Here is a 17,786-nt window from a genome sequence, read left to right on the forward strand (position 1 = left end):
ACACTAAAACATTAAGAGACCAAGATAAAGGTGTGGAGCAACAAACATAAAAATTATGCATCTACACTTTTTGCTAATTTCTCCATTCAGTTCACTCTACGGATGGCAATGACATCTGCCTGGAAGGTTTATATCACAATTATAGCTCTTGGACTGTCCTCCCACAATGCCTGTTAACCATCAATTGAAGAAAACAAATCTAAAATTCAATGTTCTTTTAATTTGTTTTGTCCTGGCAAAGGTCATGATGGCAAAGGCAAGCTGGACTGTCTAGGCCAGCGTTTTTCAGCCTTTTTGACTAGTCAACCAGCAGAAGACTGACAAAATTTTTGCAGTCCAGGGAGGTGGGTAATGTTATAAACTACTTTACTCTGTATCACAATTTGTCCAACCAGTGCCTGAAGTTGAAATAAATAAGTGTTTGTACTTTTTTTTTCAAATTCGACTTCTTAGATTGAATATTCTACCTTTCAGATTTACTAATAATAGACCCTGAGCATCTTTAACAGTAAGTATACCAAGTGTGGCCTACCAAGAATAGATACCCAACACGCTAGAGGGATTTTAGCTCTTGTCTGACCTGGAAACACCCAGTAAAAATGCATTAGGAACCATTTCTAGGTATAGGGTGGCCTAGACCTGTGTTTCCCAACAACCAGTCCATAGAATATTTTTGCTGGCTCTTTAAAATTGGGATATTCGAAACTCCAAGGGGGGGGAAGCTCTCTGGACTAACGTTAGTAAATGTGGACTCTCAAAACGCAAAGAAGGACACATGCCTCCAATGTAATATTAGGAATTCTTGAAACACCAAGGGGTCGCACTCTAACGTTAATGTGAACACCTGAAATGTTAAGGAGGACCCGTGTTTCCAATCTAATGTTAGTATATCTAAAAGATGAAAACTTCAAGGTGGACTAACTTAGGGTCCAAACTGGGTATTATGTCAGTTAATCTGGATATTTGAAATTGCGGAGGTGCATTACCCAATCTAATGGTAGTAAATCTGAATACTTGAAATGTGAATGGGGACCCTGCTCTGTGATTTATTTTCACTACATGTGTAAATCATCTTAATTGGATCCACTCAGTCCAAAGGAGCAGTGATTCCACAACAAGATTCCAGGGTACAGATGAGCAGATCAACCTGTTACTAGTACCAAAGCTAGCAAAAATGCACAGAAAATACAATTCAGCCACTTGTACTAATGGCCTTACCCTTTCTGACATTATCCAAAGTTTAGAATGGGGACGTAAACAGACAATACAAAAGGTTACTCTGAAGACATTGTTCCCACATCATTACTTCTGTCTAATACAACTTCTGCAAAACTGCTTCCCCTTCAGTGATTTGTTTGTTCAATCTACCAATTATCTCTACCCTCATTTGTGAACAATCCTCCTAGGTACTTTTAAAAACTCCTAGAGTCTAAAACTATAAGTCCCACTAATCTAAAGTTTCATTCAATGATTTATTTCTATTTTGAAAACCATAGTTCAGTACTACATTTGAAATTTGCTTTCATTGCATAGTGACTAGCAAAACACTGACTAGCTGGACTGATCAATATAGTTGATCTGCACAGTACAGAGTTCACATTCCATAGTATCTGTCTTTGTGTTACAAGGCTTCCTCGCATAAGAGAAAACCTGATCTGAGATTAGTTAGGCTCCAAGGTGTTATGAGTATTTATTTGTGCATACCTAAGTATGTGCTAACACCACAGTCACTTCCGTTCCAAATTAAACTTAAGGTAAATAAGAAGTAGGAAAAGACCCTTATTATTTAATATTTTGTCATTGGAATCACAAGTATTCATATGTGCAAAAAATGGGAGATATAAAACTAAAGAGCAGATTAAAACAGAGAAATGAATACCAAAGAATGTAAAACAGCACAACTCAGAACTGAATGGAGAGGTGCTGCATTGGACTGCAACCTATTCAAGCTAGGTTTCTACCATGAGCCTAAAACTGCCATTATATGCACCGGCTCCTCACAGCCTTGACCTGGAGTGTGTTGGTTTGAGAATACAATGTTACTGTATGGATATTATACAAGTAGACAAAAACAAAGAAAGCTCAAGATGGTAAGGAAGACAGTTGCATGTCAAGAGCTTTCTCATTTACTGTACTGTGAAGTCTCAGCAAGTCACCATGACCTACTCTGAACAATACTGTAAATGTTTTGACAGAACAGCCACTAAGATGCAGCATATCAGAAACATAATTTTATATAAGTCAATTTTGTGTGTTCAGGCATTTTAGCACAATAAAATAAACAAAATCAACTGACACAGTTGTATTACTGCAACAGAAAATAAAACAAAATCAATGCCTTTGTATTGTAGGAAGTAAGACTCAAGGATTTAAAAGTACCTTTGCAATTCACAAGAGCTGCTGTTATTCAGGATCCAGCATAAATGTGGCAAGGAATCATGGAAGATCAAAGTAAGGTGCTTTGGCTTAGTGCTCTACACTGAGTAGTAGGCAAGCAGTAGGTTATTAATACAGTAAATGATAATCACACTAACAAACGGTGACATCTTAACCAATATACACACACACTGAGTGGCAATGCAAGACAATGTATTAACAATATATATTTTTAGATGGAATGTCAACAAAAATGTTAAGGTACTGAAGTTTTAAGATGTTTGAAAACAGAACCATTAAAACAGTTCAGCTATATTAATAGCACTTACATAAAATGCCAATACTATAATTAATAGATTAAAATGAGTATTAAACAGAGAAACCATTTCCATTACGTTACCATAAGTTGATGTTTACAGTATTCACAGTTTTTCTCATAAAAGAACTACACCCTGTATTATGTGAGACAAAAATGGGGAACTAATGAAAACAAAAGTCTTATTTATGACTAAGGTCCTATTTCCTTTTAACCTTCATTGAATAAGAACCCAGCAGGTCAAGCAGGTACAGTTTGTTCTTGTTCTGAACTAAACTACCAACAAAGGTAGTTAACAGAAAAACAAAAGATGAAACCATGTCTTAGGTTTATAGGTTCACTATTAGCACTAACTAACAACCACTAATTTGTGAGAGAGTTGTGCTATGCTGCATGCTGGTTAGCATAAGCAAGTTAAGACTTTCAAATGGGTTTAAGTGTATCTCTCTATTATAATAAAAAAATCCTGGGATGAGACAAGACCTTTTAGCCTGGGACAAGACGTGACTTTTTCAGAGAGGTACTTTCATGTCCCGCAAGATGAGACTGTGCTAAGAGATTTAATTACGCCCAGGGCCGGAAATAAAAGACAAAGAGTAGATGACAAAGTAGAACTTCGTAAAGAATTCAAAAACGGTGGAGTGATACACATGCAGAACAGGTTAGAGATAATGAAAGTACTAAAATCTGAAAGTCTCAAAAAATGATAGTAAAGATCACATTAGCGCAAACAAATGGAAATTATTACTCGGTGAAATAGTGAAACAGTGAAAAGAGATCAAATATATTGTTTAGATTTAAACTTTAAGTTGAAGACTTGTAGATCATCTAATTCGTGTTGCCACCAGGGAAAAGTAGTGTTTCTTCCCAATGAAGAGGCATATCCACAAGAATTAAAAGATTTGTTGTTTGGTGAAAGTGAAATTCACATACACGAGTGGCAGAGGTGCAAAGTGGCTGGCACATAGTGCAGGCTGCGGTGGTTGGCGAGCGAAGCAAGCAGGGGGAGAAGCCCACTAGTTTTACAAAATATAAGGTCAGTATAACTAACTTAACTAAGATAGACATGAAAGACTCAAAAAAGGTAAGTAAGTTAAGGAATACTTCGAATGACTAGCAAATATCTCTGTTTGGAATGTGTTTGACTATCAGTATCAGAAGTATTTACTTCTTCCACCTCTCAGGAGAAGTCAGAGACATTGTTTCTTAATAGACAATACTGAACACTTCAGTAGTGAAGGCAGGTGCAAGGAGCTATGTTGTTGCATTTCATAATGGCAACCCTAGGACCTGTTTGGTGAATGCCAGAGGTAAGGGCAGCTGTCAAGTACAAGAAAGGATTTTTCCATGTAATGTTACTAGTGGTCTCTCCAGATTGGACTGTAAGAGACCAGCAAGCCAAAAAGGTAGCTGCTAAAGCAGTAGCCAAAATGAGTTTTCATCTGCGGAGATTGACTAGGCCTTTCAAATGACTTTAGGACAGCCCCAACGAGTACCAAGACAAACCACTTCATGACTCAGGAAGCATGGGAGGGATGTCGATCAAGCTGATTTCAGCAAAGGTGTGGAATTAGGTGGTGCCATAAGCACCACTTTTGTCTGGGGCAGTATCTGTGACTGAGGTCACAGCAGCGAGTTATAGACTAACTGAACATGCACCTCTTTGGAATGTGGGAGAATATGTGGCCTATGTGGACATAGGGTGAAAAAAACGTGCTAAAAAAGGTCAGAACCAGAAAGTTCTAATCTCTAGTAACCACTGAGCAACATGCTACCAATTATTACCAATTATTATTCTTAAAGCAAAAACAAAACCAATCTTAACTTTATGATACCATAGTACTAGTAATATATCATGTACTGGGCAATAATAAAGCAATTTAAACAATGCCTTTACAGAGCAAGAGCATATTCATGTTGCACTATAGAATTGTTCATGTTATCCAGCATTGGTTAGTTTAAAAATTATTTCAGTATGCTAAAAGATATTGGAAATTGCTGCATAAAAGTAACATGTAATTGTAAATCCAACACACTTGTCTTTTGGGAAATATATACATTATTCTTAAACTAGTACTTTTAGCCAGAATATAGCACTATGCTCTCTAAAGAATCCTGCTGCATGAACCAAGCTAGAAAACACAATATATAAAACAAGGCAAGTAGGAAATGTCAAATTTCTTTGTAAAACTATAAGTAACAGCAAAATCTGCACTAAAACATGTATTTCTACAGCAGAAAAACACATTATCTGCGTTTCAACTGATGCTGTAGGCAGCACAGATAATTATTTTACATTAGTGTCTCCTTTCATCTAAATGTAGATTGTGTATCACCTTTCATTTTTAATGTAATATAAACTAACCTGCATTGGCAGGTGCAAGAGATAAGTCAGCTAATTGGCAAATACTGGATATTATCCAAGGCTCTTACAAACAGATGACTCTCCAAACGGGATCAGCTTACAAGGAAATGGTCATCTGCTCCAGGTGCCTGGCAGAATGTGGGCGCCAGCTTGCTGACCCCTTAATAAATAAGGGACATTTATTGGGTTTGTTGCAGGTAAATATCCTGTGAGATGCCAAGTGTTACTGTGACTTTATTTAAGGCCTGTTCATTAATTAATAAAGAAAAAAGGCCCATCTGGCTTTAATGATCACATTATGCTTTCAACCTTCATTTAACTCTCTTGGCTCTAACTAATAATGTAGACTTGAAAAACAGAAAAAAATACAAGGTCAAAACTAGACAGTTGCAAGCAGCTTTGACCATGGGCCATGCAGTTGGCACTTGATGCAAGCACAGGTGTGCTTGAGGAGTACTTTTGAAAACCCCTGGGTTATTCGAACAACCAGGGAAGCAACTGAGTAGATACTAGAATACTTAAAATAAAACAAAAACATTTTGCTGATACATTTGGAATTGAGAGAGAAAGAGGATGTTTCCTTACAGATTTTGGAGGCATAATGGAAGATTTCTGTGAAGATTTTAGACTACAGAGTTTTTTTTGTTTTTTTCAAGTGAACAGTGAAAAACATGCTATATCAAAATAAAGTCTCTTAAAACAGACTTCACCATTCTAACTGCCAAACAGTAAAATGCTCATTATGAACTTACTAGAAACAATAGATTTTAACACAATGTAGTTTACTTCATCCATGTGTAGAGCACCATAACCTGCTCACATGTTTACATCAGTACTGCAACTACTGTACTGCTGAAGTCAAAAGTATTCACTTGCAAGTTCTAGTTCTTCACAATTTGCTTTTAAAAACATTAAACATGAGAGCTAAATGTTTATTACTTTTTTTTTGCTGTTTGCTACATGTTCAAGGAGATGCCATAATAAAAATAACCTAATTTTGCTTTAAAGGATAAGTTCAGTATATTTTAAGTCAAAGTTATTTCTTGAAAAGAATACTATATATGCATTTACCACATACGACTGCATTCTAAAGTTAATCGTTTTCTATAAATTGAAAAAAATAAATTCTGCCTACACTGGTCTATGGGGCAAAAACCTAAAAACTTACCAAATATTTTCATTTTCCAAACCAAGTGAGAGCGGGTGCAAATGTTTTGAGGCAAGTGGTCGGGAAAAGGCCCTAAAAGAAGCAAGCAGCTGGTACTCAATGGGCAGGGTTGTCCCTGCTCCCTGATCACTCACCAGCTACTCTGAGTGGGTCTCCACCTGAAGGCCTTGTGGTGGCAGCGGATAGAAGTCGGAGCAGGGAGCAGTAGTGCTTACTACAGCTTTTCAGTGCCCATTCTTCCTGACCAGCACATTGATTTCCCAGTGTTGGTTTTTGTTTTAATCTCTTGGCCCTGCAAGGCTCTAACAACATTTCCTGCCACACTACTTCTTGCACATCACGCAACCCACAACAACAACAAAAATATTGGCATGAAAAATTAATTTATTGCATGATACACTTAGAAATGTGAGACAAAAAAAAAAAATCCTACTCCAAAGATAACAAAAATTCTAACTGAATTAAACCTAATGAAAAAGTGAAATGTTCTGTTCCCCAAAAAACTGAGACAGCAAATACCTTAAAATATAATTTATAAATAACTAGACTGTAGCCAACAAAAAGTAACTTGTTTAATATTATTATTTGTGATTCCATGCATATCTAGGCAACTGTTTCAACACTGGATATCAACAAAACTTAGTTCAGTATAGTATTAATTAAGTGGGTCAAATTATGTAACAGTTGCTGTGCTATTAAGTATGAGACAAACACAGTGTCAGCAACCTTTCCTCATAGATGGAAAAGTTGAGGATAAAATAAACAAAATAAATTACATGTCAAGAATAGAATATGATGGTTTATTTCTTTTTTTCCTTATCATCAGTGATATCACTGGTCCTTTGATTTGGGCGAATCTGTGATCACTACCATCATACTAACCTTTATCAAATCTAAAGACAGATTATATCTAAATATGTATCTGAATCAGTTGTAGACATCACAGCTACTACTTTATTAAATTACAACTTGAGCACATGTCTATTCTAATCAGTCATTTGTCAATGGATAAATGAACATACTATGTTTTAAGATGCAAACTGTACAACTACTGTATATAAATGTCTGCATGCAAAGGGTTTAATGTCAGGTTTTAAAGACACAATCCCGCTTCCATAAATGTCTGGACACTATGTAAAATGTAAATAAAAACAGAATGTGAGGATTTACAAATCATGTAAACCCTATATTTAATCAAAAATATATGCTCATTTTGAATTTGATGTCAGGAGCACATTTAAAAAAAGTTAGGATAAGGGAATGTTTAACACTGTGTGGCAGAACCTCTTCTTTTAATAACACTCTGTAAACATTTGGGAACTAAAGACCAGCTGCTATAGTTCTGAAAGCCATTCTTATCTGATATAGATTTTCAACTGCTCAACAGTTCAGAGTCTACTTTCTCTATTTTTCATTTGATAATGCATAAAATATTTTTAATGGGTAACAGGTCTGAACTGCAGGCAGGCCATTTTAGACCCCAGACTCTTTTACTATGGAGCCTGTGCTGTTGTAATACATGCAGAATGTGGTTTCACATTGTCTTTCTGAAATATGTAAAGCTTTATCTGAAAAGGACATCATCTGGATGCAGCAACAAATTGTGTTCTTAGACAATGCATTTCAGTAACATGCCCAAGTCCATGCAGTAATTTCCAATATGGAATCATGTATGTTTTTCATGCTGTGCAACCTGAGAATCCAAAGATCATGGCCATCCAGTATTGGTTTTCAGTCTTGTCCCTTGCATAAAGAGATTTCTCCAGATTCAAGAATCTTTTAATGATACTAGATGATGAAACTCCTACATTCTTTGCAATTTTACATTGAGGAATTTTATTCATAAATAGGTGCAGTACTATATGCCCGTGCAGTCTTTCACAGAATGGTGAACCCCTTCCATTCTTTATTTCTGAGAGACCCTGCCTTCTTGGGGATGCTCTTTTTATACCCAATCAGACCTGTTACTGGCCTGTTTAAAATTAACCTAATTAGTTGTGAGATGTTCCACCAAGCATTTTCTTTTAGCATTGCACAACTTTTCCAGTCTTTTGTTGACCTGTCCCAATTTTTTTTAAACTTTGCTGGCATCAAATTCAAAATGGCCATACATTTTCATAAAACAACAGAAGTTCTCAGTTTCAACATGTAATATGTTGCCTATGTTCTATTTTCATTTAAATGTGGGTTTAAATGATTTGCAAATTATTGCATTTTGTTTTTGTTTACATTTTACACTGCATCCAAAATTTTTTGTTAACAGGGTTTATATTAAAGCTATGTAAGCCCAAATTTTAACCAGAAACAGTGCATTGCTACACAGCTGACAACACTAAAAAATCTGCCAGGACTTAGTTATGTCTCATTTGAAACAGACGCAATATTAAAATTAACAGAATATATAATCTTGGGACCAATACAATAGTTTTCCAGTCTGGGTGCCAGCTATGGCATTTTGTAAATCATCAGTGGAACAGGATACATTACTGGCATCTAAATACTGGTAGTCACTGGCTTTCAACAGCTACTGTTAAGATGTAAATATGTCATAAACCAATCTTCCCAAAATTGAATTTCATGTAAAACTGAAAAAGACCATTTTAAAGAATCATAAAATAGATAGGTATTTGGAAAGAACCGTCACAGAAAAATTATTGAATAGAAAAGTTAGCCAAAAATGAATAAAATATTGATTAAACTGAAAATTCTATGAATAAAAAAATAAACTAAAATTAACAATACAGTCATTGTGTTTATGTGCATAAGTCACTGAATAGTCATCTAATCTCTGGCTGATACCATGCTTGTACAAAGTATCTGTTGCTTTCAGATTAGTTATCAGGACCTTAGAACACTGAAAAGGATAAGCAATGAACAAAACAGATGGAGGTGGCCGAAAGTAGCAGTCCTTTAGCAATATAGCTAAATTAGGTGAAATATATGCAAGTTGTTTGGGAAGGAGGAGGAGTATAGGAACCTAATCAAGGACTTTGTTAAATGGTGCAACTCAAACCACCTACAACTGAACACCAGCAAAGCCAAGGAGCTGGTGGTGGATTTTAGTAGGCCCAGGCCCCTCCTGGACCCTGTGATTATCAGAGGCCACTGTGTGCAGAGGGTACAGACCTATAAATACCTGGGAGTTCAGCTGGATGATAAATTGGACTGGACTGCCAATACTGATGCTCTGTGCAAGAGAGGACAGAGCCGACTACTTCCTTAGAAGGCTGGAGTCCTTAAGCATCTGCAATAAGATGCTGCAGATGTTCTATCAGACGGTTGTGGCGAGTTCCCTCTTCTATGCGGTGGTGTGCTAGGAAGGCAGCATAAAGAAGAGGGACGCCTCACGCCTGGACAAACTGGTGAGGAAGGCAGGCTCTATTGTAGGCACGGAGCTGGACAGTTTGACATCTGTGGCGGAGCGATGGGTGCTGAGCAGGCTCCTGTCAATCATGGAGAATCCATTGCATCCACTGAACAGTATTATCTCCAGACAGAGGAGCAGCTTCAGCGACAGACTGCTGTCACTGTCCTGCTCCACTGACAGACTGAGGAGATCGTTCCTCCCCCACACTATGCGACTCTTCAGTTCCACCCGGGGGAGTAAACGTTAACATTATACAAGATTATAAACTGTTACACCTGCCTCGCATTCTCCACCTTGCATTTTTTAACTTGGACTGCATTTTTATCACTCTTTAATTAATATTGTTTTTATTGTTTTTTATCAGTATACTGATGCTGGAGTATGTGAATTTCCCCTTGGGGATTAATAAAGTACACCCTGCGGTGGGCTGGCGCCCTGCCCGGCATTTGTTTCCTGCCTTGCGCCCTGTGTTGGCTGAGATTGGCTCCAGCAGACCCCTATGACCCTGTAGTTAGGATATAGTGGGTTGGATAATGGATGGATGGATGGATTAATAAAATATCTATCTATCTAGTAACAGTTGTACTTGATACAAACTGTTATGCTATCTTGACATCTGCAACATGTAGTAGTGTTTCACTATTTTACTTATTTTCTTATATCATCTGGTTTCATTAACACCATTTAAGCCAGCTAAGACATGTCAATTAAATGTATCAATTTAAATGCAGGTGGGCAAAGGCATTTTTGTTATGTTAAATAATGTACTGTAAATGTGTGAAATGGCAATATCCACATTGGGCTCTGTGCTGTAATAAAAGTCTCAAGTCTCTTGTTACCTTGTATTAAACTAAATTGTTTAATAAAATGGATGGAGGGATGGTAGATTATTACATCTTTAAAAAGATAACAGATTTTTTGACATGGTTAGTTTGTTGTAAGTGAAATGGAATTTTAGCCTAAAGTTATCAGACAGTACAATTCTCAGCTGATCAGTAATCATTTTAACAGCACACCTAGACAGCTTTCATTTTTTACCCAGTTACCACAACATATGAAATGCTCATGAGGGTTTAATCACATTGTTTGTTTCTTTTCCTGTGTGTCTATGTACAAAGCTAAGCCCCTTTAATTGTACATAGTAACACCATGTTTTGTACTGCTATGGTTTATTATTTCTTACAAAGCTCAGTAATAAACTGACAGGAATCCAAAAGCTTCCAGTTTATGAACTGCCAGACAAGCTTAGTGTTTCAGGAAGCAGACTAAGCTAAAACAATATTAGAAGTTATGAGCAACCACCATTAATTTATTCTGTATGACAGCAGTAGTAGAAACTATAGGTCAAAATGTAAAAAATGTGGATAATGATCATTGTTTTATAAAAGCATTGCTTCCACAGAGCTCATAGCATGGGTATTCCACTATTTAGTATTTTACAAGCTATTAAAATGCAGAACTTCTTTGTCTAAGCATTCCAACTTATGTCAAAATAAAGCATATTAGTCAACTTTCAGCTGTTTTCCTGCTCATCTAGAAAAGTATGGAAAATCTGCAAGTAAACTGAGCTTTCCTTCATGTTAAACAAGACACATTAAACTGCCCAATATACAGAAAAAAAGAGTTGTCTTCACAATGTTTAGCTGCAAGCCTGTATTTTAAAGCACATATTGCTCTAAAATTGTGCTTCCATCAAAGATTGTATAAATCACTTATGTCTGTGTGACCTAAGACAAAGTTCCTTTCAACATTTTACATTTTCAGAGATTATTACAATCTCTGAAAATAAATTACATAAAAATGATAATAGGAAACTGGCACTGTGGTTAGTGCTGCTATTTCATTGCTCCATAAGACTATGTTTGCACATTCTCCCTGTGTCTGTGGTTTGTACAAATAAAATGTAAGAGTTTAAATGGCAACTTTACATTGGCCCAGTATAAAAGCATACATGTGTGTACCCCAAGGCAGAGTGATGAAATGATCCAGAGCTGACTTGTGCCATGTGTCCAGTGCTGCTGGGACGGACTCCATTATGCTAGAAGTCTAAATTTGGATTTATCGGGTTGCATGATGGATGGATGGATATAAATAAATGCTTTTATATACAAATCAAATTGCCAAAATTACTTTCAAAAGTATAAATAAATGAGGATATTTAGACACTATGATAACTATTACAAAACATCTATTCTGATCTGCTATTTGTGCTTACAATTACAACAGTGTCGCAACCAACAGTATGCCACCTAACAAAAAAGTTACTACAAAAAAAAGGAAGCAAACATTATGTTTGCAAAAGAAAACAAGAGAGGGATTTAAAGCTTTGAGGTAACATTGCCTGCCTAAAATGCAAATAAAACAGCAAATATATTGACAAAGTCAGATTTTAAAAATAAATATTAGTCTTTAATAAACATTTTAAGAACGCTCTACTCTGCAAACATCACCCAAGGTTTACTGGCCATCAACAATCCATAAAATGTAAATGCTGCTGAGCAATATTTTGTTCCTTAAACCCTAACGTACAAAACTTGGATAAACAATATATAGCTGTTCTAAACTTGAACTTAAATGAAGTCAACAGTATGGCTAAATTGGAAAACTAAATGAATGGGCATTTATGACACGTGATATTAAACTCAGCATCCCACCACAGTACAGTTGTTTGAATTGATTATGGAACAATCTTAAATTAGAACTCTTATATTAATGTAAAGGACAGCAGAAAAAAAATATAATAGGCTTTGCATGATTCACATTAGATTAAACTGTTCTTTAAAATCAAATAGAGTGACTATGCAATCTGACAAGTAATTCTTCCAGTACAGTAATAAGACACAATATAGAAAGCAGTAAATATAATTTAAGGATTCTACTTCTTCAGAGAAATCCACATAAAGTATTTTTGAAATGATTGTACTTAAAAAAAATTGAACTTCTGTTTACTGTTAAGAAAGTGTTATATTAAGACAGAATTGTCTGATGGTGTTTCTAGGAATAAATCTTTTGCCTTCTGAAGATATGTACAGAAAAAAATTATCAGACATATTTGAAAACATTTGGCCAAATGTGCTCCACATACCTTCTGTTTTTGACTGCTTAAGCAGATGGTTTTTATCAGAAATCCTTTCAAACCTGTGAGAAACTGTGGAGAAAATTCCTTTAAAAACATGCTGCTTTTCCAGAGCTTCAGAACATGTTTGTCGCAATTCAGATTTTTTAATAACACTGCAAGGTCCAGGTTCAGATAAAGAGCGGTTATAGGGGATCCTGGTTGGCTTTACAGTCCTGGTGGAAATGAGTGGATCACTTTCAACCAAATGACTGTTGTTTGCAAATGTATTCTGGTTTTTAACTGACTTGGAAGTATGCCAGTCTAAAACCCAAGGATGTTCTGAGATGCCTCGTTTACTTGTCCATTTTGCTTTCCTACAAGTCTTCCATTTGTAAGCTTGTAATGGCATTTCCTGGACAATGCAGTCTCTTTTAAAAGAGGTTTTTCCATTCCAGCTTAAACTGCTCGTCCAATTTTTTTTCTTACTATTTTCATGTACACTTCGGTCCAACTGTGTTGTGGTTAAACTCATTTTTAGGTCCACGGCTTTCAAATCGTGGATGATGTGTCAGATTTATACAAAAAACGTGATCTACATTTCAGTGGATCCAACCTTCGACAATAAAAACAGTATTTAAAAAAGGCACGTTAATAAGAAAAAGATTTTTACATACATATAAACATTTTTTTTCAGTTTTGTACAGGCATACAAATAATCATCCAGATTCAGCTTCCTGCTCTTGTTGTCTGTTGCACCGAGTTGTAAAGGAAGTGGGATTTAAAAAAAAAAACTGTCACTTGACTGTAGCAGTCTTCAGTGAAACCAATCAAACACTTGTGTCTCATGGGGTGGTTTTCCTCATCAACAAGAAAACATTTAGCTCAACTTAATGTAAACGTATCAGTTAAATGATGTATAAGGAAGAAGGAAGCATGTAGCATGTAGTGACGAAACCAAGTAATGGAGGGACTTTTTTTGAAGGGCAGAAGCTGTGACGCAGTGAATGATGCAGTATAAATAAAATCTTTTGAACTATCCTTTAAGAATATTGCAATTTTAGATTCTACAAACATTGTGTGGAAAATGTGATTTGTTAACGGAATAGTTTTTCCAACTAATAAAGCAAAAAAGACAATAAGCTGAATCTTTCATCATTTACTTTCTGTTATGAGATTTTTAGAATACTGCAATATTCTGTCAATAATGCCATCTAACTCACAAATTTTAATACTAAGCACATATTGGTGTTAAAGTTTGAAAGCCATACTGGATTTGCCAAAACTCACAGCAAGTCTTAGTTGTGTGAAAACAAGCATTTTTCCACACAACATTACAAACAACACTAAAGTCAACTTCCTACAAGTATGTAATTAAATGACATACAAATTAAAGTAGATAAATGAAAGCTGGCAAAACTGTCTTCTACCACATACAGTATATCAGTATATAATATACCATTCACTATTGCACTTGGGAAAATGTGACCATTATAGTAGCGCAGAGGTTAGCACTGCTGCCTCACAGTTGCAAAATACTTTGCCCGAACCTCACCCTGGTCACACTGTGTGTGGAGTTTCTCCTCTTATGTGCATGATCTTTCTTCATGCATACTAGTTTACTTCTCACATCGTAAACATGTGCATGTCAGGTTAAACTGTGACCCTAAATGTGCCCAGTAAGAGTGAGTGTGGAAGTATGAGTGTGTGTGTCCTGGATTAGACTGGTGCCCTCTACATAGCCAATGAAAATGGATGGAGGAATAAAACTATTCTGTAAAATGTCTTTAACGGTTTTCCAAGTAACTCAGAAAACCTTTTGCACAACACAAATGCACTAGATGGTCTCATTTTCACACATATAACAGTAGGTCTTACAGTAATTCTTCAGCCAAGTACAATGTGAGCAACATGAAAGCTGCAGTAAACAATAACCACATTTAAATTTAGTGGACAAGAAAATGTTATATCAATATTAAGAGATTGCGCTCTCCTAAATTTTTATAACAGTAAACTACAAGTACTTTTATTTAGTTCTGTAAAGTCTTGCTGGTGATCTCCAAGTTTACTATCACATCTCAGCTATACATAAAATTTCACTACATAATGAAACACATACCTTAAGTTCAAATTTTATCTCGTCTCAAATACACAAGTCTTATGCATAATCCTTACAAAAAGTTTGTTATAGAACAACTGACAACAGACCTGTTTTTATAGGGCGGAGTAGTGGCTCTGAGCCTAAGGATCTCTGCTGGTATCCAGAAGGTTGCTGATTCGAATCCCTGACACTGCCAAAAGAGATCCTACTCTGCTGGGCCCCTGAACAAGACCTTTAACCTGTAATTGCTCCAGGGGCGCTGTACAATGGCTGACCCTTCACTCTGACCCCATGGGGTAATGCGAAAACTAACAAATTCCTAATACAAGAAATTGTATAAGGCGAAATAAAGAACAAAAAAAACCTGATTATTCAAGCAAGCAAGACAGTATCTATTATAATTAATATCTTGGTTGGGTATATTTTAGGTATTTTAAGTCTGGATAAATTTAAACAGTTTACAATTTTTAGCTGAATTACACTTTACTTTGAAAAGAGTAATGAGAAGTGATATAATCAATTTTTTTTGACTAAATGATCCTTTACCCAGCACAGCCTCGAGTAATTTAAGGAGGAACATTTAAAAAGGAGAGAGGCAAAGTAGTACTAATACCTTCATTATTTCAAGGCAGTATAGTTTACATCACCAATAATAAAGGACAATTAAGGAAGTACAACCTTAATTCACAGTTAGACTTCAGTTATTATACCTTCAAAAATATTAGCCAAACTCATTTGTTCATTCATTTGTCCTGTTGAGAATCCCTGCTAATATAATTCAACTTGTTAAAAATACTACTGTCAATATTCCTGATATGTATCAAACCCCATGACTTCATAACCTATCATGTGCTTTGACTACACAAGTTTATTGTTCATTTCCGAATTATTTTCCACACCCTGTTGATCTCCAAAGGAGCTCTGAAGTCAAACATAACAGAATGCCTCTGTTTACTGCATACTGACTCTGCTGTCTATCTTCTACCAACCTGAGTGACAACAGAGATCCCCGGAGGGATATTTCTTTTCACTGTATTTTTAATCCTCATCACACTATTCTCTCTGAATGTACGTAGCTTTTCAGAAAAAGCATTCTTTGCATTTGAAACACCTGTACTTTGTTCATTTACACTGGAAGGTTGCAAGCAATTTTGATAGATAGATACAATTTAAAAGAAGCAGGTATAGAATAAAAATCTGCATGTTACCTCTGCAACTGGCCTTTTACAATAAATATTAAAAGGAGACAGTTGGCACAGAGGCACAGTGGCTAATCCTGTTGACTGACAACTCGACAGTGCAAAGTTTAAATCCTAGCATGGACGTAGTTTGAGTGGAGTTTGCATGTTCTCCACGTGTCTGCATTTGGTTTTCACTACATACACCAAATTTCCTCCCACAAAGAAACAAGTGTTAGGTTAACAGTGATTCTAAATTAGGCTAGTTTAAGTGATTGTGATTGTGCGTAATTTTAATGGGATAGGTCCAAATCTCCATGACCTTGAACAGTATTTAGCACATTTGCAAGTAATGAATAGAATGACTGATTGAACTAGAATATAAAATACATTCACCTGTTTTCTCAAGTTTCATCATTCCATTACCAAGTTGCTGGGAGTCAAAGTCTATCCCAGCAGTACAAGGAACAATTAAAGAATCATCTGAGCATGATGTGATTACATTTTAGATTCAAAGTTGACAGTTAACTTAAAATAACCCCTCAGTAAAATGAAAACAAAGGTATATGAGGAGAGGTCTACCCAAACAATGACTGAGTCAATAATCTATGACCTTAATCTAATCTATGGCAATGGAGAAAACCACTGCAGCACAGAAACTCCTATATGAAATATACAAATTAAAGGAGTATCCTAGAGATATAAACAAATATGCTTCCACAGATGGGCTCTTCAGAGTGAATTATTTGATATGAATTTTTTATTAGGTTAATAAATATTTTGAAGTACATTAACACGTCAGGTCATGTCAGCATGCACTGGTACAGCCCGTTGCCGCACCCAACACACAACAAAACAGCTTGGAATCCTGGTTGGCAATCCCCCCAGACAGACATGCGGTCCTGTCCACCAACCCCCCTGTAGAAATGACCATCTATCTGCAGCAGCCAGGTGTTACATGGGCGTCTTTATGGCCTGGTCCAGCTGCTTGGGTCCTCTGTGAGCCGGATCAGCCTTGAGGAATTATGCCACATGGCAGTAGTGCCATAACTGACACTCCCTTACAATGTAGGTAGTGTGCCTCATTTGGGACTCCATGAGCAACCAAAATTTTCTCTGAAGAGACACAGTACTGAAGAAGTCCAGTCTTCATCTCAGGTCACTGGATAGCATCCATGTCTCGCAACCATATTGCAAAACAGGAAGCACCAGAACTCTGAAGACTTCAGCCTTTGCAAAGATATCAGAAGCACAACTAACCCCTTTACAGTGACCTTGTGACCCCCCATACTCTCCCAATCCGTATATTGACTTCATAGGAAGAGTCACCAGACACATGAATGTCACTGCCAAGGTAAGTAAACCTCTCCACAAGATTGACACACTGATGATGGTTGTGCCCAAAGGGCCATTAAAGGCCTGAATCTTGGTTTTTATCCAGGACTCTCACAAGCCCAGATACTCAGGACTCCATGCTCAGTTTCTTAAGAGCCCCAATCAGAGCCTCCATTGACTCCATGAAGATCACTGCATTGTTGGCAAAGTCATGATCAGAGAATATTTCTTCAATAACTGATACCCCACAGATGTTGGACACCATGACCCTGCCCAAAACCCAGTCCATGCAAACACTGAACAGAGTAGGAGAAAGAACACACCCCATGACAAACCCCAGAATCAACTGGGAAAAATGCAGAGGTTCTGCCTCCACTCTGCACAGTCCTCACACACGATACTCACATGACATCCAACATTTTTGGGGGGATGCCTCACAGCGCAGCTCTATCAACTGAGTTGAACACTTCACAAAAATAAACAAAGGCTGCAAAGAAACTCTTCTAATATACACATTTGCATTCC

General features: G+C 36.5%; 1 protein-coding gene across 5 annotated transcripts in view; it reads right to left on the bottom strand.

The window, feature by feature from the left end:
- The window catches only part of rasal2 (RAS protein activator like 2), a 243,142-nt gene that overhangs the window by 155,075 nt on the left and 70,281 nt on the right, over positions 1-17,786 (bottom strand). For 2 of the 5 annotated variants that reach the window (XM_039734421.1, XM_039734420.1), the window contains exon 1: positions 12,678-13,345. The exons of 2 other annotated variants lie outside the window; for them this stretch is intronic. In XM_039734421.1, the coding sequence (XP_039590355.1) occupies positions 12,678-13,182 (505 nt within the window). In that variant the 5' untranslated portion in view covers positions 13,183-13,345. Of the gene's footprint in view, positions 1-12,677; positions 13,350-17,786 lie in introns of those variants that run through there. One more of the 5 variants, XM_039734425.1, reaches the window with a different exon arrangement.

The sequence above is a fragment of the Polypterus senegalus genome, chromosome 14 (genome assembly GCF_016835505.1).
Source record: "Polypterus senegalus isolate Bchr_013 chromosome 14, ASM1683550v1, whole genome shotgun sequence".
Lineage (NCBI taxonomy): Eukaryota > Metazoa > Chordata > Cladistia > Polypteriformes > Polypteridae > Polypterus > Polypterus senegalus.